General features: G+C 36.0%; 1 protein-coding gene across 1 annotated transcript in view; it reads right to left on the reverse strand.

Annotated features, from left to right (window-relative positions):
• Positions 1–25552, reverse strand: part of LOC138324471 (BAR/IMD domain-containing adapter protein 2-like) — a 67835-nt gene that overhangs the window by 30163 nt on the left and 12120 nt on the right. The window contains exons 3-5 of the mRNA XM_069269535.1: positions 11170–11231; positions 6602–6673; positions 2283–2414 (exon numbers count right to left, since the gene is read on the reverse strand). Coding sequence (XP_069125636.1) covers positions 2283–2414; positions 6602–6673; positions 11170–11231 — 266 coding nt within the window. The remainder of the gene's footprint in view (positions 1–2282; positions 2415–6601; positions 6674–11169; positions 11232–25552) is intronic.

Raw genomic sequence — 25552 nt, forward strand, 5'->3', positions numbered from 1 at the left:
CACCTGTAGATACACCACAATGCTAAATAACTAATAAAACGATCCCTACGTGTTACTTGACATTATTTTTCCACCTGTAGATATACCACAATGCTAAATAACTAATAAATCGATTGTGATCCCTACGTGTTACTTGACATTATTTTTCACCTGTAGATATACCACAATACTAAATAACTAATAAAACGATCCCTACGTGTTACTTGACATTATTTTTCACCTGTAGATACACCACAATGCTAAATAACTAATAAAACGATCCCTAAGTGTAACTTGACATTATTTTTCACCTGTAGATACACCACAATGCTAAATAACTAATAAAACGATCCCTACGTGTTACTTGACATTATTTTTCACCTGTAGATACACCACAATGCTAAATAACTAATAAAACGATCCCTACGTGTTACTTGACATTATTTTTCACCTGTAGATATACCACAATGCTAAATAACTAATAAATCGATTGTGATCCCTACGTGTTACTTGACATTATTTTTCACCTGTAGATATACTACAATACTAAATAACTAATAAAACGATCCCTACGTGTTACTTGACATTATTTTTCACCTGTAGATATACCACAATGCTAAATAACTAATAAAACGATTGTGATCCCTACGTGTTACTTGACATTATTTTTCATCTGTAGATATACTACAATACTAAATAACTAATAAAACGATCCCTAAGTGTTACTTGACATTATTTTTCACCTGTAGATATACCACAATGCTAAATAACTAATAAAACGATCCCTTCGTGTTACTTGACATTATTTTTCACCTGTAGATATACCACAATGCTAAATAACTAATAAAACGATCCCTTCGTGTTACTTGACATTATTTTTCACCTGTAGATATACCACAATGCTAAATAACTAATAAAACGATCCCTACGTGTTACTTGACATTATTTTTCACCTGTAGATATACCACAATGCTAAATAACTAATAAAACGATCCCTAAGTGTTACTTGACATTATTTTTCACCTGTAGATATACCACAATGCTAAATAACTAATAAAACGATCCCTTCGTGTTACTTGACATTATTTTTCACCTGTAGATACACCACAATGCTAAATAACTAATAAAACGATCCCTACGTGTTACTTGACATTATTTTTCACCTGTAGATACACCACAATGCTAAATAACTAATAAAACGATCCCTACGTGTTACTTGACATTATATTTCATCTGTAGATATACCACAATGCTAAATAACTAATAAAACGATCCCTACGTGTTACTTGACATTATTTTTCACCTGTAGATACACCACAATGCTAAATAACTAATAAAACGATCCCTACGTGTTACTTGACATTATTTTTCACCTGTAGATACACCACAATGCTAAATAACTAATAAAACGATCCCTACGTGTTACTTGACATTATTTTTCACCTGTAGATATACCACAATGCTAAATAACTAATAAAACGATCCCTACGTGTTACTTGACATTATTTTTCACCTGTAGATATACTACAATGCTAAATAACTAATAAAACGATCCCAAAGTGTTACTTGACATTATTTTTCACCTGTAGATATACCACAATGCTAAATAACTAATAAAACGATCCCTACGTGTTACTTGACATTATTTTTCACCTGTAGATATACCACAATGCTAAATAACTAATAAAACAATCCCTAAGTGTTACTTGACATTATTTTTCACCTGTAGATATACCACAATACTAAATAACTAATAAAACAATCCCTAAGTGTTACTTGACATTATTTTTCACCTGTATATATACCACAATGCTAAATAACTAATAAAACGATTGTGATCCCTACGTGTTACTTGACATTATTTTTCACCTGTAGATATACTACAATACTAAATAACTAATAAAACGATCCCTTCGTGTTACTTGACATTATTTTTCACCTGTAGATACACCACAATGCTAAATAACTAATAAAACGATCCCTACGTGTTACTTGACATTATTTTTCACCTGTAGATACACCACAATGCTAAATAACTAATAAAACGATCCCTACGTGTTACTTGACATTATTTTTCACCTGTAGATATACCACAATGCTAAATAACTAATAAAACGATCCCTACGTGTTACTTGACATTATTTTTCACCTGTAGATATACTACAATGCTAAATAACTAATAAAACGATCCCTAAGTGTTACTTGACATTATTTTTCACCTGTAGATATACCACAATGCTAAATAACTAATAAAACGATCCCTAAGTGTAACTTGACATTATTTTTCACCTGTGTGCCCTTACCTGTGATTCCTTCTGTTCATCGTACACAAGTTTATTCTTGGTTTTCTTCCTGAACTTCCGTAAGGAGTCGTGAGCTTTGGCGTAAGGCACCAGAACGGTTTTGTGGCCGTTGTTGTACTTTTTATGTTGTATCTGTAAAACAATATCAGATGTAATAAAATGACCATATTCACCGTAATTTGCACCCTGTGTCAGATGTAACAAAATGATCGTATTTGCTGTAATTAGCGTCCAGTGTCAGATGTAACAGATGATGTTACAATCAAACCTGGCTATAGAGCCACTTAAAGGACAAATATAAAAGTTCTTTATAGCAAGTGGTCTTTATACACAGGTTGAATTGTGTTGAATTTGGTTATTGGGACCCTGAAAAATGTGTCTTATGCAAGTGGTCTTTATACAGAAGGGGTCACTGACAGGTTTTAAACAGTCTTTATAGCCAAATGTTCTATATACAAAGATTGAATTCTGTTAAAATTAGTCATTTTGGATTCTATAAAAGTGGTCTCCTTATGCAGGTTGACTGAGAGATGGCAGGTTGTACTGAATACACCCCTTTTTAATGACTGCCTCACCTCAACTGATCTCAAGGTTCTCTCAAGTCGAGAGGCATATCAACCAACGGATATTAATGACTTATATTTTCTTACTTTATTTTCATAAACCATTCACTATAGTTTTATTAGTTTGATACCAATTTCAGCCAGGTGAGAATTCCTTTGTTATCAGAATAGCTTGAGAGATTGCACTTTTTTTTCAATCAGAATCAAGTATGTCATGTGCAAACTAATACTGTGTTGCCATTAAAAGCCCACTACCTTTCCAAAATGGCTTTTGATGTTTTTTAAATGGGAATGTAGAATGAGATTAATAATTTTGTAGAGTTGTAAAGTTATAAGGTTAACATTATTACTACACTTATCAATTTAATCAAAACAAAATCAATGTTTGTTTTCATACTGCTGGTCATGTTATGTTTCCTGCTGTTATCCTAATTACTGCACACTAGTTGACTAGGACTTTATCTTCACTGTAAACACAGATTACCCAGGAAATCTTATTTATTTGGTGTTGTAACCTCATTTTAAGTCATCAATGTATATTTTCTTACATTATTATTGTTTTTAATAAACTTTTATTATTTGTTTCAGAAAGTTAGTGGGCCTTTAAGACAGTAGAATAAAATTAACTGGGTTTGATGAGTCTAAACTTCTTGTGTTTGTGACATCATACAGTAACACCAAAAAATTATTTGAAAATAACTCTTTATAAATCTTTATTTTTGTCAAGTTCGAAATACAAATCCTGTAGATTGATAGACACATATTGGTGGATTACCTAACCTGTCAATCAAATCATCAGGGTATTGCACATGCATTTTGTATTGTGTATCTTATGACATTTTCAATGACATTGAATAGGTAAATATGCGTTTGCAAGCACAAGGCATGGGTATATAATGCCTGGCATTGCATTACATTACTACAAAAAAACAGGAAAATCTATAGAATTTCATAAACTATTTGAATGAGATACTAATAGTGATATCAATATTCAACTGATAGGTAGTCTGGCCAATTATTGCTTGAACTAATTAAGGGTCATAATTCTATATATTGTATTTTGATCAGTACTAACATTTGTTTATCATATGCTCAAAACAAACAGGAATAGTCAATTTGACATGAATGCATGTAAGTGAAATGGCTTAATTCTGTATAACAAAATCAGAAGCAGAGATCCAACAACAATAACTAACTATTCTGTATAAATTTATGATCTAGGCAAGCATAACAACAGTTGAGGAATTCGACAAATGATTAAAAATCAATCAATAAAAAGTTAGTAAAACATCCATAGACTCCCCTGACACACAAACACAGAACACATTGTTACCTGAAACTCTATTCATCGTGATATATTGTTATAAAACACTAATATTCTGTACCCTCGACAAATCAAATCCAATCTAAAAGGTATTGGATGTTCAACACAAAAGATACTGAGGCCAGGAGGAGGAATATGTGATGATTTGTGTCAATAACATTAACTTATTGAGGTTATCAAACACTGAAGCATTCAGCAAATCAAACAAAACAAGGTAAAGTTATCAAGTGATGAAGTTCCATGGTGGTCTTATGGCATATAATGTTGTATTCCCCAGTTTGATTAGACAGCAACAGAACACTGACTCAGTCAGTGAGACAATAGGTAGAGTCATGTAGGCGATAAGTTCTATCATTTCCTGGGAAGAAATGTTTTGCGCTCTCCGTTTTGATATTATTAGCAGGGATACAATTTTGCAAATCATGTAAAACCAGTATGCGTTGCAGGATTAAAAAAAGTTCCAATTATATGATAAGTGACGACAAAAGCCACATAGTTGCACAGCACAGGTTTATGATGTTTGTTATAAGCTCCCCGCCCCCTAACCTGAATTGTCAAGGTATGCTGGGTGTTCATTCTAATAAATATGGTATATAATACGGTATCTCAATTCTCAATAGACAATGTGTAAATGATCAGGGGGAAATACATAGGATTCCTGCCTAGACTGCCCTGACCAGGAACCCAACTGGGGTATCCGATGTGGAAAAAAACTGATCCATAGAAGCATGCTCCATCAGCTGAATGACAGAGACCGTATTTAACACAATTTACAAACCACACCGACCAGCTCTTTTTCTACACCAGGCAACATCCTTAAATATCAGGAGATAAAAGTACACATAACAATACATACAAACGTGGGCCACACATAACAATATATAGGGATGTGGGGGACCGTCTGGTTTAGAAGTTTTATTGGGTATTAAGGGTAATTATAGCCAGGTAAATTACAGTCAAGTGTCCTTATACAGGTACATGTCAATATTACACCTGGAGAGCAAGGAAGACTTAGCTCAGTAAACAATGATATCATATATAGGTCACACATCCTTGATACTCCAGGAGTTACTATCACTGACATTATATCATAGCAAAATAATTGAAGGGAACAGAAAACACTGACAATTTTGTCCTTTAGTGTACATCAAAAGAATCTAATAACGGTAAACTGTGGTTGACTGTGTGGCTTTAAAGTTGGGCGTCATTGATTTGTAATCATAAGATGAAGTCTCTGCAGGCCTGTGATTGGTCAGTCTTTTTCTCCTAAACTGTCTCCAGTTTTACTTGAGATATAGTCAAGAGGTGGATATAACATCAGTGATAGTAACTCCTGTAGTATCGAGGATGAGGTCAGCATGACTATACACACACAGTAACACCTGCCTTAGTGACCACCCCTGTATATAGACCACCTACTTAACAAGATCATTTTCTCAGGATCCCCAAACGACTAATTTCAACACAATTCAAGTAGCTATTAAATCATTACTACAGTATTAATAAGATGGGATGTGGAAACCTAATTAGTTCTGGCGGTCCAACAATCTTACATGTTTTGATTGACCAGGGGTCACTTTCATCCTCTGTCAGCTATTGGCTTTGTGCACTCATGCTTTGTATGCCAGACTAGGGGCAATGGGTCCTTTGGGCCCCCTTTGCTTGCCAATGTGTCACCTTGCTTCCTCTGACAGCTGCTGGCTACATGACTTAGTACAGCACGTGGGGTTAGGGCCTGAGACCCTTATGGGATCCCTATGCTGGGGAGGTTTGGTGACGAGCCAATCACATTCTAGTTCTGGCACATTCTAGCCAATGACAGAGGTTGAAGGGCTATAGGTTACTGTGCTAGGACTTGTACAGTACAGTCTCCTGAGCACTGTGATGGTGTCTAGTCATCACCAGGTTCCAACACCTGTTCAATTTCTATACAGTTGGTGTTTCCTCATGGAACAAAATCCCATCCCACCCATCCCATATAATTTAGCTATGCTTTGTACATGTTTCTTTTTATAGTGATTAGTTGTTTATGTTGTAGTTTCTAGTTTGTTATTGTCTATTAGCAGAGGACCAATATTTCATATTTAGGGACTATCGTTTCCAAAGATATATATTGTGTACTATTACATAATATTACATAATATTAAATATTGGTTACTTTTGGCCCCAACCTGTCTTTGTGTTTTTATTTACCACGGTATATCTGATTAATCTTGTGTATATAGACCACCTGACTATAAAGGCCAATTTTCCTGTGTCCCATAAGAGGTCTTTATTGACAGGTTTGACACACTGTATACAACATTTTAACCTCATCATCATGGTTTTAAAATCAAATCATATGCTAATTTCTCGATGACAAGTTACAAAGTGATGCAGGTACAAAATGTTTATTGCCTAATTACTTGTACATAACAGTAAATCGTACTTACAGATGATCTCCGAAATTCATTTTCTAGTTTCTGCTCCAGGGGTAAAATAAGCTCAGAGAAGAGTGCCTTTGTCTGAAACAAAAACAAAATGAATTTATCATTACTGAACAGAACTATAACAGTTTTTAGATGGCATATTCCTGAAATGTGAATACTACAGTAAATTATACATTTCACAAATGCAGTTCGGTTTAGTGGACATTTTTTGTTAAGTTTTCAGTTGGATAAGGCACGAGGAAATATAAATACTATATCTGTTCAAACATACATGCATATATAAGAGCACATAATTATGAAATCAAAATTTAAAATCTTAGATAATGCAGCCACCATGTGGTTCAGCCAATGAAATGATCAATCAGATTTGATATTTCTAGGACAAGGTCAAAGGAAGTCATTTAGTGTCACATATTGGTTCTATCGGGTTTCACATCATAAACCACAAACAGGTTTTATTAGAATCACACAGCTGTTCAAATTATTTACATGTACAAAAGGTCCATGAGGCCTGTATTGTTCACCTGGATATTGCAGTTATTATAGCAAAATACTAAATGAAGAATTTCAATTTTGGGTTATTTCTCCTAAAATGACACTATTCATCTAGGTTATGGTGCCAAAATAATGTCAGACCAAAATTTGAGATACTACGTATACTGATTGGACCCATTATTTGCACCTCTATAAATCCCCTATCCAGCCCCACCCCTCCAGCGCAAGGGGTCAGACTGATCACCATTTATACAAAATCTATTCCCCTTCCTACAACAATGTTTTTGAACTTTGATTTAAATACATTGGGCCAAGTGAACTAATAAAAACAGCTTTAATAAAAGAAGCTCCACCGCCGACAGAGCATAAATGGTATTCATCATTTGAGCAATAATAATTGGTGTTTAATCGTGTATATATATGCCTAATTAACACAAAAAAATAACATAAGATATCTTTTTTTTTGCCTTCGGTGCATGCGCAATTATTACTTCATTCCATATAGAATACAGTGCCACGGAATTTTTTCAGGATGCAATTAATTATTTTTCATATTTTTTAACTTGAAGTAAAATTAGAAGTTCAAATTTTTCAATAGTGGTAATGATGTAAAGTTAGTAACTTTTATAACTGAAGAAAAATACTAAATCGTCTGCTCCTGTTTTTTGATAGTGAAAAAAACCATTTGTCAGCGGTGGAGCATCTTTAAATGCATAATTAAGAGAGTCATTTCCGTTGGGGATATATGTTTGTTGGCGATCGAAATTCAGAAAAAAACTTTTTTAGAAACAAACTAATGATGACTGCGGTAATGTTTACAAACAAGAAAGGCAGTATGGGATGGGAAGTGTTTACATCACCTGGGAGTATCCCTGAACCCACCCTATACATCTGCTTACCTTACAATATACACTTTATAGGGTCATTAGTTGCTAGGTGACAGTAAATAGTTCCTTGTCCATTTCATATCAAAATATACAAGACGTTATGTAGCCTAGTGATAGGATTATCTGTTTCTCTCGTCAATCCCGTTTTTTCTAATTTAAATATCTTTACGTCATCGTAAAGCAAATATATATAGTGTATATAGTTACCTATAACTGTTTGATTTATAAACAACTTACTCAAGAAAAAACTTCCTTACATATATAAAACCTTCCTATATAAAATATATTTATTCATTGAGATGGAAAGAGAGACAGACAAACAAACAGACAGACCAAGAAAATACTTCCTTTTATAAAACCTTCCTACATAAAAATTATTTGCTGATGGTTGGAGAGACAAACTGACAGAGATAGATAAAAAATACTTCCTTATTTAAAACCTTCGTATATTAAACCTTCGTATATACTTCTTCCTCTTCAGTCATCTAAACAGACAGACAAAGAGACAGATACGTGGACGGACAGAGCACAAACTGACATGCCATGTAAATGTTTTTCGTAGGAAATAATAGATGTACCCAAATCTGCCGATCATTCCTAATCATTTGGTCAGGTATCAACACAGCAACTAAGTTTTGAACTATGAACGTATCCTTTCTTACTGAACTTAACTACAAAACTACTAGGAAGTGAGTTTGAAGTAAAGGTATGTTTGATATTCATGTTTGAAGTATAATACTACGGTATATATCATCATCCGTAAATGAATAGGTTTTGGACTCTATATCTAATTCCTTAATGTATCCTTTTACAACTACAGAACCATTACAAAGTAGATAATGGTAAATATCATTATCACTAAGTGGATCTTTCTTCTTTTGTGTGTTAAGTACAGTACATTGTGTTCATGTAAAAATCCATTCTGATGAATAGAAAACTTATTTGCTTCAATTCCGTGTAATAGATTTACGTGAACTTTACTGCATTAAAAGTATATTTACATAGTAAGTAATCTGTTGAACATATAATAAATCGAGACTCGCCTCCATTACATAGATCTACCAGGTAAATACAGATACTCAAGAGCGATATAGCATCGGTCACCACAATACATTAAACATTTCCATTAAACTATTGGCCTGTTCAAAGTTGTAACTTTCCTGTCTAATTGTTCTGGCTTTCTGCCAGCTAATGGTCTTTAAGGACAGCTTTATCTCAATTTACAGAAACATTCTCGTAATTAATCATTATAGTCAAAGTAAAACTTAATTAAACATTAAATTTTGTAAAGCTTTACTTTGATTGCGACTTTATATTTATACATAATAAATATATAACGCAGTATGTTACATGTTTGATCTAGTCTGCGTAATTTGTTATTTTGTGTCCATGCATGAACAGCTACAGTTATCAAATTGTAAGTTTTCGCTTTGGTTTTGATTTTAGTTTAACGTCAACAGTCATTTAAGGATGTGACAGGATTATTTGTGGAGGAAAGCTGGAGTACCCAGAGAAAAACCACCGACTAGCATTCATTACCTTACAGCTGCCCTACATGATAACTTGCAACCTAGAGGTGAAAGGCTTGTGGTAATATTGTCAGGACTCCTTTACCACTCAGCCGTGACCAATCTTTTACAACGGAGGAGGCATTCCTTAATTTTGGTAACACTATTGTATGGAGAATTTTATGTTAAGAAATTTCAATAGGCTAAAGAATGTTCATTAAAATAGGCCCTGGCATATAATCTAAAATTCTGATGTGAAACTTTCAATAAAACAGAAACCTACAAACACAGGATATGATGTACCAGAGGAAGGTCAGGAATAGACAGTGAATGGTAAACAATGAATGTTGACCGTTAGGTGGCATATGATGACAGATTTACACTCACTATAAGGTCTAGACATGACTAATATCATAATAAATATCAACGCCAGGCGACACATTCACTCATCAGGAGGCGAAATGATACACTAGCTTGGTTTACGCCACATTTTCATATGTCATATGGAGATTCTATCAGTTTATTCTCATTTCCTTATAATCTTATTTATTTTTCAGGAATAATTTTTTCGGGTAATAACATCTTGTGTTGAATAATGTAAGTCATCCAGACAGTTACAACCATTACTGTATATATAACTGGTATATAGAGATGTCTTACTGTCATCCAGATTCAGAAATAGACAAACAATTATATATATCTCATTTATATTTTGGTTACCTACACACCGCGAGAAGCGGTCCTTATTTGAACCTGGTTAAAAACTAACCAGTATACTGCAATTCAATTGGCAATTATGATTGTATGATTGCCAACTGGACATCAGCAAATTCAATGAAAGCCACTGGCGCAGCGCTATTTACCAATTGGCATTCATACTCCCATAATTACCAACTGACCTAGTTCATACTCCCATAATTACCAACTGACCTTGTTCATACTCCCATAATTACCAACTGACCTTGAGGCCTTCAGAAGGCTGAAGTGAATCTGTTCTTCCACTATCCCCTAATCTCTGACTTACTAAATTGATGCCTGAGTGGGCCAATTGAAAGGGTTGAGTGTTGATCTATTCTGGCTTGTGACCTTCACAGAGGCCTACAGAAGGTCAAGTCTTGGGTAAAGGTACATTTTGTATTTATATTCTACCACTAATTTGACCTTGGGTAAAGGTACATTTTGTATTTATATTCTACCACTAATTTGACCTTGGGTAAAGGTACATTTTGTATTTATATTCTACCACTAATTTGACCTTGGGTAAAGGTACATTTTGTATTTATATTCCATCACTAATTTGACCTTGGGTAAAGGTACATTTTGTATTTATATTCTACCACTAATTTGACCTTGGGTAAAGGTACATTTTGTATTTATATTCTACCACTAATTTGACCTTGGGTAAAGGTACATTTTGTATTTATATTCTACCACTAATTTGACCTTGGGTAAAGGTACATTTTGTATTTATATTCTACCACTAATTTGACCTTGGGTAAAGGTACATTTTGTATTTATATTCTACCACTAATTTGACCTTGGGTAAAGGTACATTTTGTATTTATATTCTACCACTAATTTGACCTTGGGTAAAGGTACATTTTGTATTTATATTCTACCACTATCTCCCATCTCTGACTCACTTATTTGATGACTAAATAAAAGTGTGGAGACTACTTACACTTTCCTCTATTCTCGCCTGTATGTCTCTCTGTGCTTCTGCTATCTGGAATATAGCTTCACCTGCAAAAAGAAATCTCAATCATAATCTCAAAGAATTGAAGTGCTGGATTGTACTTGTATCATTAAAATTAACCAGACTGAATTTGCTGATTTACTAAGTCATGTGAATGTTCTTTATCAGAAAATTTAGCTCTTTAACTCCTTCACGCTTTCAAATTCATAATGAACTGTAATTTGTCTTCAGGGAGTGAACGAGCTACAAGTTAAGTGGCATGTTATTCCATTGGTTGCCATGGATACTGGTGCCCTCCATCCTCGAGGGGTTCCAATCACTTATGATTTCTACACTCCTGGACTATATCATAGTAAAATTGAAGGAAGCTCAGCGAAAAACATTTGACCAATCATAGGCCAGCAAAGATTTTCTTTGAAGACTACAGAGGGAGCAACGCCTAACATCAAAGTCACACAGTCAACCACAGTGTATCGTTACACGGCTCTTTTCATGTACATTAAATGACTAAATTACCTATTCTGTTCTGTTGCCCCAGTTTTACTATAAGATATTCCAGGAGTGTAGAGATCCTAGGTGATCGGAACCCCTGGAGTATGGAGGATGGATGTCCTCATGGTCACTAGTTGGAAATCATGGCACAGGTGTTGACTGAGCTAAAATCTTTATTTGTTTGAGAATGAGGGCAGTACAACTGATATTTACATAATTTTCTCTTTATATCTTTGAGTTGACAAAGCTGTACCTAACTGTTCATTTGCATAATGATTTGATGTAAGTGTACATATACTTCCTGGAATTTTGATCAATTTTCATTCTTCCAGAGCACCATCTAACTTCCCCTTTCTTTAATATTTTCAATTTACTTTACATGGACTGTATTGTTGTTCCTATTACCATGGAAACTTGTCATGAAGAGGCTAAAGGAGCACTTGGCCAAGGCTATCGATACCTCTACACAGTGGGGGGAAGCCACATGATCAAAATGTATTGTACACAACAAATTTCAGGTTTCACTTCAGACAGTTATTCACTTTACTGCACCGACAATGTTTTGCAGTTTGGTGTACACACATTAACATTACGTTAATATATTTTTACAGTTGTGAAGTTTATCATCCATTAACCTTCAATGATGCTGTGGTTCCATCATATCAACCACGAAAACAACAAAAATTCCTACATGAAAAGTTAAAGGGACATGAACCTTATATTATTTGTTCTGTATGCGTAGATATGGTTTTCAGATGTTTATTGAATATTTTATTACAATGATTGGTTATCTTAAACGACAGGAAAACGTGGGGAATACCTACCTCAAAAATGATAAAAATAGCCCGTCATATTCTATATTTGGAACACAAAACAAAAGCTGGCCGAAAGCGAGGTTATAATGAACAAAAAACTTGCTGACATGACAAGGAATATCAGTTTTCCACATTTTAAGATTATTTTCTAATTTAAGATGGTTGACAAATGAAGTTTAAGCCATATTTGTTATAAAACAATCTGTATTTAGCGTAAGAATGATAAGTCAAAAGTCAAACAAGACTTTTCATTCGACAGGGCACCGCGAAGGGAGGTTCCTGACTTATTGCACATACATTGTATGTACATCACGCAAGTATAAAGTGGGGAGTTGCTCCTGTCCCTTGCATTTCAGTGATCCATTTTATATTTACTTAGTAAGGTATCTGACACATCTTAAATATGTATTTTACTCAAATTTACATGGTTTATTTAGGTTCATGTCCCTTTAATATTACACAGTATGTGGGTCAACTTAAGGGCTGCACAGATATGGAAAAGCCTAGAACCTCAAAAGGGATTAAACTGGATCTAGCTGACTTCCTGGTTCTATAGGGCACCAAACAAGACAGATTGGAATGTTCTAATGGAGGCCCAGCCATGAGCTATATTGTCTTAGCTTTATATGCAATCCAAGATCAACTCATGATCATCTCCCTATAGAACTGAATAGTCTGTATCAAAACTACCTTCAGTATCAGACTGTTAGTTGTTTAAGCTCCAGCACAAGATTACAACAGGAAGAACAAAGAATACCGGCGTCTCTATCTATATTCTTTGATATAACTTAATTTCAAACTACATCTACAAATACTAGATCAGGGTCAAATCTAACTTGACTTTTTGTTGATAGTTACATATAGTGTGACTCAGAAATAGTTTGTAACATGTACAGTCCCACACCCTTCCTCATAATATCATTTACTGTATAACAATTCTGGTAATTTGTCTTTTAAAATCACCACACTAGACATCTGAATAGAATTTTTATGAAATTTATCTCTTATTAACAAACGTTTAAGATATGACAGGTATTGTATGCAAACAGGTGACAGTACAAATTAGCGAGAAAGTGGCCGGACACACCCTGTCGATCCTCCCCCACAACCGTTTATCTTGACGTGGTTATTGGTGACTTGTCTGTGGATATAGTCACGAAGATATGTGTATGTCAATATCATCCTTATATAAATCCCCGTCAAACACACGATACTCCAATGATACTCAGACAAACATCATTATTAGACGATGATGGCCGTCACTATCACAGAGGTCAATATACAGGCTGTATTTATTTCCTGTAAAATCTTCACTGTCATAGATCATACAGGTCTGATAAAATTCAAGCTTGCTTGTTAGAACAAGCATTTTTTATTGGCATAAAAAATTCTTATCAGCCCATAATGGGATTTTTTTTTAAATGTGTCGTGTGACGTCATACAATGGTGTAATAAATAAATTTAGGAGTTTGAAGAAATAATCCATATAGGGATTGGATTTCGTTTTTTATGTTAACCATGCTTGTATGGAGCAATTCCTCTAAGAATATATTCTATGGGGCGCGTTAGCGCCCCATATTGAATATATTCTTAGAGGAATTGCTCCATACAAGCATGGTTAACATAAAAACGAAATCCAATCCCTATATTTACACTCACACGACTTTTTATTTATATTTTATGCAATAAAATTGTCATTTGAAAGTGACGTAATTATATTCAATAAAAGTCGGTCAAAAGTGGGAGGAGCTTACTCAATTGAACAGCGAATGATGACGCTTCACGTAAGGTAGAATTATTCATCCGCGACGACAAAAAAGTTCAATATTTTAGTGTAAAATAAACATGACAAACAAAGTAAATTTCAGAGATAATTTTATTTAATCAGGTCAGAAATTTAAATAGGTATTCAATTTTGCTTAAAGTTATATATAGCGTAATAACATAAAGTATTTGTTCACGGCCACATGTGTGAACTCGGTGACCGTTATTGTGCAGCGAGGCGAGGCTGACGCACGCTTACACACTGGAGTTTTCCGAAGTTGTCAAAACACCAGTGTTCAAGTAGCTAAATTTGTTTGAGATTGTCGTCTGACTTGACGATATTACATCCTTCGGAGCCATGTGATTATATAATCTACGCTTAGATCCATCGCCATCTATGGAACAACTTCACTTATATGTATTTGTGGTGACGCGTGTACAGTAACTGTCAACACGTGGATTACTAGCGGTTGCATGTTTTATAATACACATGATTAAATTCTCAAAGAACAAAGACAAGAGGATATGTTTATAACTGGACCTCAGCTCTATCAGAGGGTCTCACGCCCGATATTCCACCCCAAAAGACTCGATCGTAGGTACAGAACATAGGCACATAGGTATAATGTTTACATTTGACACCCATCATTTTTAACAAAAATTAAAGCACGTCGGCCCGGTCGGGATATTTTTCCGTTTCTTTATACAATTGTTAATTTAAAAATTGTTTGAATCATATATAAATATAAAACATGTATATATTGTTTAGATTTTTCCAAAATTCTATGAAAAACAACAATATACACGTAATGTTGCGTCAAAATGTAAACAAAGCCATGTGTTTCTTTTTTAAAAAAAAAAGTAGTCCTTTTACGTTGCACAGAACATTTTCATACGCAAGTTCAAAGTTCAATTTTAGGAGTTTGAAGAAATAATCCATATTAGATTGAATTGTAAAGATAAAGTGTGGTAACTTACAATACTAGAAAATAGCTGATATCTGTAAGGTCCACCCATGCTAAGTTAGGCCCTTAGCTACGGTACTAGGCCTAGTCACACCCTGTGTACCAATTTTCACTGAAATCAGGTGACTTTATATTTTGACCCCTTTAGGGGCCACTGTGACTATTTTGGATTTCCAGATCTCTTTAAAAATATGATCATGAGCTAACCAATAAATAATGTATCACTATAGAGTCCTCATCGTGAGATAACAGTATATGTGTACATGTATGCAACAGCCACAAATAACTGCCATCAATTATCACATCTGATTAGAGTCTATGATTGGAATCTTCCTGTTATCTATGTTACATGTCGTTATAATCTAAACACTATTTTATACCTATAGTCTGAATTATTTTGTTGTTATATAGGCGTTATAATCTAAACACTATTTTATACCTATAGTCTGAATTATTTTGTTGTTATATAGGCCTTGATCTGATGACCGTCGGTACTACGCCCCTTTAATGCACTCTAAAGAAAGCGGTTAGCACCATGTACCCTATTGTACCAAATCAAGTTTGAAATCTTTAACATGCACTTTGTGTATCTATTATACATTTGATAGCATCACATTAATTTCTTTCCTATTTTCACAATTTAAGGGTCAATTGCTTTCAAAGTATAACTTGAAATCGCTTACAATCTGCCACTTTATTTTTGCCATATAGAATTAATTCATGACAGTTCTTGAGATATGCACCAGCTGAAAGCCATGTACAGTCAAACCTGTCTATAAAAACCACCCAAAGAACCAGTGAAAAGTGGTCGCTATAGCCAAGTGGTCTTTATTACAAAGGTCAAATTGTTTTATAAATGACCATTTTGGATCCTAAAAAAGTGGTCTTAATAAACAGGTTGTCTTTATATAGAGGTTGTCACTAAGACATTCACTGTAGTTCAAAAGGTTATCTGAATCAAAATAAAGACTTTTCTATTTATTGCTTCAGAATAGCTAGGGTCATATAGGCCACTGAATCATCAACTTGATGAGCATTAACTGGTATGAACTGTCATGCCAATTTCTCAGATGGTAAAAAGGAATATATTACGGCTAATGATAACACAACCAGATATCTGTTTTTATGTCTAGATTAAGATGTTTTGAACCTATATATTCACACAATTTGTACATTTAATATTAATTAAATTGTTTTCTTCACAGTAGGTAAAATGATAGTAGACTTTGAAATATATCCTAACCTTTGCCTCCACAATGTTATAGGGTCAAATGCATGGACTCAAGCCTTCATTAATATTCTGAAGGAAGTCTTTAAGACATTTAAATAATTTGATCACATTAGTGAACATAGCTCCAAGCAAAATTGATTCACTGATCAGCTAAATGTATACAAACTCACTTGGCCTTCATGAGCTCCGACGAAGGTCAAGGTAATACATTTGATATAATAAGCTTTTCAATCCAACATTAAGCTTAATACACTCATAAGTCAAGGCCATGTCATTAGTTAAAAGAGAACCTATCTAGATTTCACCACAGGAACATTAAGAGTTAATGAAGCTATTAAATTTCAGCATATAGACATTTATCATAAAGTGTCATAACTCGTGGTCTTGAGGTCCAGATTGTTGGTAAAAAACATAGACAGTTTGAGTCGGACAGATGGATGGTGGCCAATGGTATGTCAGGTAAATGGTGAGGTTATTTAGTACTATACCTAGTGTATATATATGAGATAAAGTCACCAGGACTTCAGGTCACTCATTCAATCTTCACTCTACTGATATGTACTACAATATACACACGTTAATGTAACAGTACATGTACTACAAAATAAGAAATTATACACATAGGTTTGTGATTTTAATGTTCAGTTATAAAGCAATAATAAACCATACCAATGTTTAGGCAATAAAACACATCTTTTGTACATACGAATTGTATGAGTATCAGATTTTGTTATTGCAAATGAACAGAATATATCAAAGAATTTGAGAATATAAAAGTTGGTGTTGGGGTATATACTGTTCATTAATACCAAAAACCTGAAGATTTACCTGTATTTTAAATGAGGTGACAAACTATCTTTCTGATGGAATAAAATCAATGGATCTTGATGGAACGTTTCCATGGATTTCATGGAACTACCATGGATAAAACTAGTTACATTACTCCATGGAAAAAATCAATGGAGTATTGGAATTAGTTTTCCATAAAATCTATGAAAATTTACACAATGTCCATGGAAAAGTTCCATGTAATTGATGGAAAAGTTCCATGAAATCCATGGAAAAGTTCCATGGAAAATCTATAGCTGGCATAATTGTGTGCAAGACATATATATGACTTTATGTCTACATTTATAGGGAATCAGGAGCAGGATAATTGGTTGGTTATTTTGTTTTATGTTGTTTAAGCAGCCAGGGACATTTAAAGACCCACTACCTTTCTGAAGCAAAACAAAAAGGTTTACTTAAAACATTAATAACATCAGAAAATATAAAGATGGCCTTAGATGAGGTTACAACACCAAACATATGCAAGATTTCCTACGTAATATATTATAACAGTGGAGTAATATTTTATAACAGTGGAGTAATATTTTATAACAGTGGAGTAATATTTTATAACAGTGGAGTAATATTTTATAACAGTGGAGTAATATTTTATAACAGTGGAGTAATATTTTATAACAGTGGAGTAATATTTTATAACAGTGGAGTAATATTTTATAACAGTGGAGTAATATTTTATAACAGTGGAGTAATATTTTATAACAGTGGAGTAATATTTTATAACAGTGGAGTAATATTTTATAACAGTGGAGTAATATTTTATAACAGTGGAGTAATATTTTATAACAGTGGAGAGTCATTTTGCTGTTTTGCCGTCTGACGCAGTGATAGTCAACTACTGCACGGTATTTAGGACGACGGCGGGAAACATAAGACGACCCGCGTTAGGCAAATAAACATTTTAATCAAATTGTTTAGAAGGTGATGATACGTATAGTATTAAGAGTAAGTTAATAACTTTTGTTTAGAAGGGTGATGATACAATGTAGTCAATAAGAGTAAGTTAATTAACTACCACTTTGATGATGATAGTAAGTGAATAATACGTGTAGTATTAAGAGTAAGTTAATAACTTTTGTTTAGAAGGTGATGATACGTGTAGTATTAAGAGTAAGTTAATAACTTTTGTTTAGAAGGTGATGATACGTGTAGTATTAAGAGTAAGTTAATAACTTTTGTTTAGAAGGTGATGATACGTGTAGTATTAAGAGTAAGTTAATAACTTTTGTTTAGAAGGTGATGATACGTGTAGTATTAAGAGTAAAGTTAATAACTTTTGTTTAGAAGGTGATGATACCGTGTAGTATTAAGAGTAAGTTAATACTTTTGTTTAGAAGGTGATGATACGTGTAGTATTAAGAGTAAGTTAATAACTTTTGTTTAGAAGGTGATGATACGTGTAGTATTAAGAGTAAGTTAATAGCTTTTGTTTAGAAGGTGATGATACGTGTAGTATTAAGAGTAAGTTAATAACTTTTGTTTAGAAGGTGATGATACGTGTAGTATTAAGAGTAAGTTAATAACTTTTGTTTAGAAGGTGATGATACGTGTAGTATTAAGAGTAAGTTAATAACTTTTGTTTAGAAGGTGATGATACGTGTAGTATTAAGAGTAAGTTAATAACTTTTGTTTAGAAGGTGATGATACGTGTAGTATTAAGAGTAAGTTAATAACTTTTGTTTAGAAGGTGATGATACGTGTAGTATTAAGAGTAAGTTAATAACTTTTGTTTAGAAGGTGATGATACTGTAGTATATAAGAGTAAGTTAATAACTTTTGTTTAGAAGGTATACGTGTAGTATTAAGAGTAAGTTAATAGCTTTTGTTTAGAAGGTGATGATACGTGTAGTATTAAGAGTAAGTTAATAACTTTTGTTTAGAAGGTGATGATACGTGTAGTATTAAGAGTAAGTTTAATAACTTTTGTTTAGAAGGTGATGATACGTGTAGTATTAAGAGTAAGTTAATAACTTTTGTTTAGAAGGTGATGATACGTGTAGTATTAAGAGTAAGTTAATAACTTTTGTTTAGAAGGTGATGATACATGTAGTATTAAGATTAAGTTAATAACTTTTGTTTAGAAGGTGATGATACGTGTAGTATTAAGAGTAAGTTAATAACTTTTGTTTAGAAGGTGATGATACGTGTAGTATTAAGAGTAAGTTAATAACTTTTGTTTAGAAGGTGATGATACGTGTAGTATTAAGAGTAAGTTAATAACTTTTGTTTAGAAGGTGATGATACGTGTAGTATTAAGAGTAAGTTAATAACTTTTGTTTAGAAGGTGATGATACGTGTAGTATTAAGAGTAAGTTAATAACTTTTGTTTAGAAGGTGATGATACGTGTAGTATTAAGAGTAAGTTAATAACTTTTGCAACTCTACAAAATTATCAGTCTGGTGTTACATTCACATTTTAAAAATTAAAAACAGTTTTTGAACGGTAGTGGGCCTTTAAGGAAGTCTGCCTAAGTCTGCCAAGTTTGCAATGTGTGAATGTCTTTATATTATGTTCATGTTGTATTTCTTTACAATAGTGGAAACTCTGACCAATTTCATAGTGCTATCTCACTGAAACAAACTGTCAGAGACACCAAACGAGCACACTCCACCCATTCACATTATACTGAAAAAGGGCAAACTAGTCGTCCCATTCCCTTGTATGCAAAATATGAATGATAAACAAAATCTGGCACACAAGCATTAACATAAGCTTAATCATTTCAGCTCTAAAATGTACTAACTTCAAGCCTATATTTTTGCAATATGTTTTGGAAAAATCCATCATTCACAAGACCATTTGGATAAGCTGGTGTTTCAAACCCATCCTCACTTCTCAAATCTGGTACTAAAGCTTAACTGTTGCACAAACATATCCTGTTATAATTCCCTACCTCACTGACAATACTAAAGTAATGGAAATGTCATATATTCTTAATCTTCTCATGACATCCTCATCCATTTCTGTAAATCCCTGCCCACATATATTGTCCATCTGTTCTTTATTCCTACACACACCAAATCATCCTCAGTAAACAACTGTCACGGGCCGCGGTGGTCGTGTGGTTAAGAATGCCGCGACATATTACCACAAGCTCTCCACCTCTGGGCTGCGGTGGCCAAGTAGTTAAGAATGCCGCGACATATTACCACAAGCTCTCCACCTCTGGGCTGCGGTGGCCAAGTAGTTAAGAATGCCGCGACATATTACCACAAGCTCTCCACCTCTGGGCTGCGGTGGCCAAGTAGTTAAGAATGCCGCGACATATTACCACAAGCTCTCCACCTCTGGGCTGCGGTGGCCATGTAGTTAAGAATGCCGCGACATATTACCACAAGCTCTCCACCTCTGGGCTGCGGTGGCCTAGTAGTTAAGAATGCCGCGACATATTACCACAAGCTCTCCACTTCTGGGTTGTGAGTTTGAATCCCATGTGGGCAGTTGTCAGGTACTGATTGCTGGTTAGTGTTTTTTCTCTGGGTACTCCAGTTTTTTCTTCATAAACAAGTAAAATCGATCATTGTTTCCACATCAACAATATACAGCTGTGGTAAAACCTCAATTTTCTACAGTTTAAACATGTTTTTTTGTAAAAAAAGGCCTGGAGCTATAGCCCATGTTAACCTGTGTATTAAAGGCCTGAGCTTTATAGCCCATGTTGACCTGTGTATTAAAGGCCTGGAGTTATAGCCCATGTTGACCTGTGTATTAAAGGCCTGGAGTGTATAAAGCCCATGTTGACCTGTGTATTAAAGGCCTGGAGTTATAGCCCATGTTGACCTGTGTATTAAAGGCCTGGAGTTATAGCCCATGTTGACCTGTGTATTAAAGGCCTGGAGTGATAGCCCATGTTGACCTGTGTATTAAAGGCCTGGAGTGATAGCCTATGTTGACCTGTGTATTAAAGGCCTGGAGTTATAGCCCATGTTGACCTGTGTATTAAAGGCCTGGAGTTATAGCCCATGTTGACTTGTGTTTTAAAGGCCTGGAGTGATAGCCCATGTTGACCTGTGTATTAAAGGCCTGGAGTTATAGCCCATGTTGACCTGTGTATTAAAGGCCTGGAGCTATAGCCCATGTTGACCTGTGTATTAAAGGCCTGGAGTTATAGCCCATGTTGACCTGTGTATTAAAGGCCTGGAGTGATAGCCCATGTTGACCTGTGTATTAAAGGCCTGGAGTGATAGCCCATGTTGACCTGTGTATTAAAGGCCTGGAGTGATAGCCCATGTTGACCTGTGTATTAAAGGCCTGGAGTTATAGCCCATGTTGACCTGTGTATTAAAGGCCTGGAGTGATAGCCCATGTTGACCTGTGTATTAAAGGCCTGGAGTGATAGCCCATGTTGACCTGTGTATTAAAGGCCTGGAGTGATAGCCCATGTTGACCTGTGTATTAAAGGCCTGGAGTGATAGCCCATGTTTGACTTGTGTATTAAAGGCCTGGAGTGATAGCCCATGTTGACCTGTGTATTAAAGGCCTGGAGTTATAGCCCATGTTGACCTGTGTATTAAAGGCCTGAGTTATAGCCCATGTTGACCTGTGTATTAAAGGCCTGGAGTTATAGCCCATGTTGACCTGTGTATTAAAGGCCTGGAGTTATAGCCCATGTTGACCTGTGTATTAAAGGCCTGGAGTTATAGCCCATGTTGACCTGTGTATTAAAGGCCTGGAGTTATAGCCCATGTTGACCTGTGTATTAAAGGCCTGGAGTTATAGCCCATGTTGACCTGTGTATTAAAGGCCTGGAGTTATAGCCCATGTTAACCTGTGTATTAAAGGCCTGGAGTGATAGCCCATGTTGACCTGTGTATTAAAGGCCTGGAGTGATAGCCCATGTTGACCTGTGTATTAAAGGCCTGGAGTGATAGCCCATGTTAACCTGTGTATTAAAGGCCTGGAGTGATAGCCCATGTTAAACTGTGTATTAAAGGCCTGGAGTGATAGCCCATGTTGACCTGTGTATTAAAGGCCTGGAGTTATAGCCCATGTTGACCTGTGTATTAAAGGCCTGGAGTGATAGCCCATGTTGACCTGTGTATTAAAGGCCTGGAGTGATAGCCCATGTTGACCTGTGTATTAAAGGCCTGGAGTGATAGCCCATGTTAACCTGTGTATTAAAGGCCTGGAGTTATAGCCCATGTTGACCTGTGTATTAAAGGCCTGGAGTTATAGCCCATGTTGACCTGTGTATTAAAGGCCTGGAGTGATAGCCCATGTTGACCTGTGTATTAAAGGCCTGGAGTATAGCCCATGTTGACCTGTGTATTAAAGGCCTGGAGTTATAGCCCATGTTGACCTGTGTATTAAAGGCCTGGAGTTATAGCCCATGTTGACCTGTGTATTAAAGGCCTGGAGTGATAGCCCATGTTGACCTGTGTATTAAAGGCCTGGAGTGATAGCCCATGTTGACCTGTGTATTAAAGGCCTGGAGTTATAGCCCATGTTGACCTGTGTATTAAAGGCCTGGAGTGATAGCCCATGTTGAACTGTGTATTAAAGGCCTGGAGTGATAGCCCATGTTGACCTGTGTATTAAAGGCCTGGAGTTATAGCCCATGTTGACCTGTGTATTAAAGGCCTGGAGTTATAGCCCATGTTGACCCTGTGTATTAAAGGCCTGGAGTGATAGCCCATGTTGACCTGTGTATTAAAGGCCTGGAGTTATAGCCCATGTTGACCTGTGTATTAAAGGCCTGGAGTTATAGCCCATGTTGACCTGTGTATTAAAGGCCTGGAGTTATAGCCCATGTTGACCTGTGTATTAAAGGCCTGGAGCTATAGCCCATGTTGACCTGTGTATTAAAGGCCTGGAGTGATAGCCCATGTTGACCTGTGTATTAAAGGCCTGGAGCTATAGCCCATGTTAACCTGTGTATTAAAGGCCTGGAGTTATAGCCCATGTTGACCTGTGTATTAAAGGCCTGGAGTTATAGCCCATGTTGACTTGTGTATTAAAGGCCTGGAGCTATAGCCCATGTTAACCTGTGTATTAAAGGCCTGGAGTTATAGCCCATGTTGACCTGTGTATTAAAGGCCTGAGTTATAGCCCATGTTGACCTGTGTATTAAAGGCCTGGAGTTATAGCCCATGTTGACCTGTGTATTAAAGGCCTGGAGTGATAGCCCATGTTGACCTGTGTATTAAAGGCCTGGAGTTATAGCCCATGTTGACCTGTGTATTAAAGGCCTGGAGTTATAGCCCATGTTGACCTGTGTATTAAAGGCCTGGAGTGATAGCCCATGTTGACCTGTGTATTAAAGGCCTGGAGTGATAGCCATGTTGACCTGTGTATTAAAGGCCTGGAGTTATAGCCCATGTTGACCTGTGTATTAAAGGCCTGGAGTTATAGCCCATGTTGACCTGTGTATTAAAGGCCTGGAGTTATAGCCCATGTTGACCTGTGTATTAAAGGCCTGGAGTTATAGCCCATGTTGACCTGTGTATTAAAGGCCTGGAGTTGATAGCCCATGTTGAACCTGTGTATTAAAGGCCTGGAGTTATAGCCCATGTTGACCTGTGTATTAAAGGCCTGGAGTTATAGCCCATGTTACCTGTGTATTAAAGGCCTGGAGTGATAGCCCATGTTGAAATTGTGTATTAAAGGCCTGGAGTAGCCCCCATGTTAACCTGTGTATTAAAGGCCTGGAGTTATAGCCCATGTTGACCTGTGTATTAAAGGCCTGGAGTGATAGCCCATGTTGACCTGTGTATTAAAGGCCTGGAGTGATAGCCCATGTTGACCTGTGTATTAAAGGCCTGGAGTTATAGCCCATGTTGACCTGTGTATTAAAGGCCTGGAGTGATAGCCCATGTTGACCTGTGTATTAAAGGCCTGGAGTGATAGCCCATGTTGACCTGTGTATTAAAGGCCTGGAGTGATAGCCCATGTTGACCTGTGTATTAAAGGCCTGGAGTGATAGCCCATGTTGACCTGTGTATTAAAGGCCTGAGTTATAGCCCATGTTGACCTGTGTATTAAAGGCCTGGAGTGATAGCCCATGTTAACCTGTGTATTAAAGGCCTGGAGTGATATAGCCCATGTTGACCTGTGTATTAAAGGCCTGGAGTTATAGCCCATGTTGACCTGTGTATTAAAGGCCTGGAGTTATAGCCCATGTTGACCTGTGTATTAAAGGCCTGGAGTGATAGCCCATGTTGACCTGTGTATTAAAGGCCTGGAGTGATAGCCCATGTTAACCTGTGTATTAAATGCCCATGTTGACCTGTGTATTAAAGGCCTGGAGTTATAGCCCATGTTAACCTGTGTATTAAAGGCCTGGAGTTATAGCCCATGTTGACCTGTGTATTAAAGGCCTGGAGTTATAGCCCATGTTGACCTGTGTATTAAAGGCCTGGAGCTATAGCCCATGTTGACCTGTGTATTAAAGGCCTGGAGCTATAGCCCATGTTGACCTGTGTATTAAAGGCCTGGAGTTGATAGCCCATGTTGACCTGTGTATTAAAGGCCTGGAGTTATAGCCCATGTTGACCTGTGTATTAAAGGCCTGGAGTTATAGCCCATGTTGAAACCTGTGTATTAAATGGCCTGGAGTGATAGCCCATGTTGACCTGTGTATTAAAGGCCTGGAGTGATAGCCCATGTTGACCTGTGTATTAAAGGCCTATAGCCCATGTTGACCTGGAGTTAAAGTGTATTAAAGGCCTGGAGTTATAGCCTATGTTGACCTGTGTATTAAAGGCCTGGAGCTATAGCCTATGTTGACCTGTGTATTAAAGGCCTGGAGCTATAGCCCATGTTGACCTGTGTATTAAAGGCCTGGAGTTATAGCCCATGTTGACCTGTGTATTAAAGGCCTGGAGTGATAGCCCATGTTGAACTGTGTATTAAAGGCCTGGAGTGATATCCTATGTTGACCTGTGTATTAAAGGCCTGGAGCTATAGCCCATGTTGACCTGTGTATTAAAGGCCTGGAGTTATAGCCCATGTTGACCTGTGTATTAAAGGCCTGGAGTTATAGCCCATGTTGACCTGTGTATTAAAGGCCTGGAGTTATAGCCCATGTTGACCTGTGTATTAAAGGCCTGGAGTTATAGCCCATGTTGACCTGTGTATTAAAGGCCTGGAGTTATAGCCCATGTTGACCTGTGTATTAAAGGCCTGGAGTTATAGCCCATGTTGACCTGTGTATTAAAGGCCTGGAGTTATAGCCTATGTTGACCTGTGTATTAAAGGCCTGGAGTGATATCCTATGTTGACCTGTGTATTAAAGGCCTGGAGTGATAGCCTATGT

The sequence above is a fragment of the Argopecten irradians genome, chromosome 5, assembly GCF_041381155.1.
Source record: "Argopecten irradians isolate NY chromosome 5, Ai_NY, whole genome shotgun sequence".
Classification (NCBI taxonomy): Eukaryota; Metazoa; Mollusca; class Bivalvia; order Pectinida; family Pectinidae; genus Argopecten; species Argopecten irradians.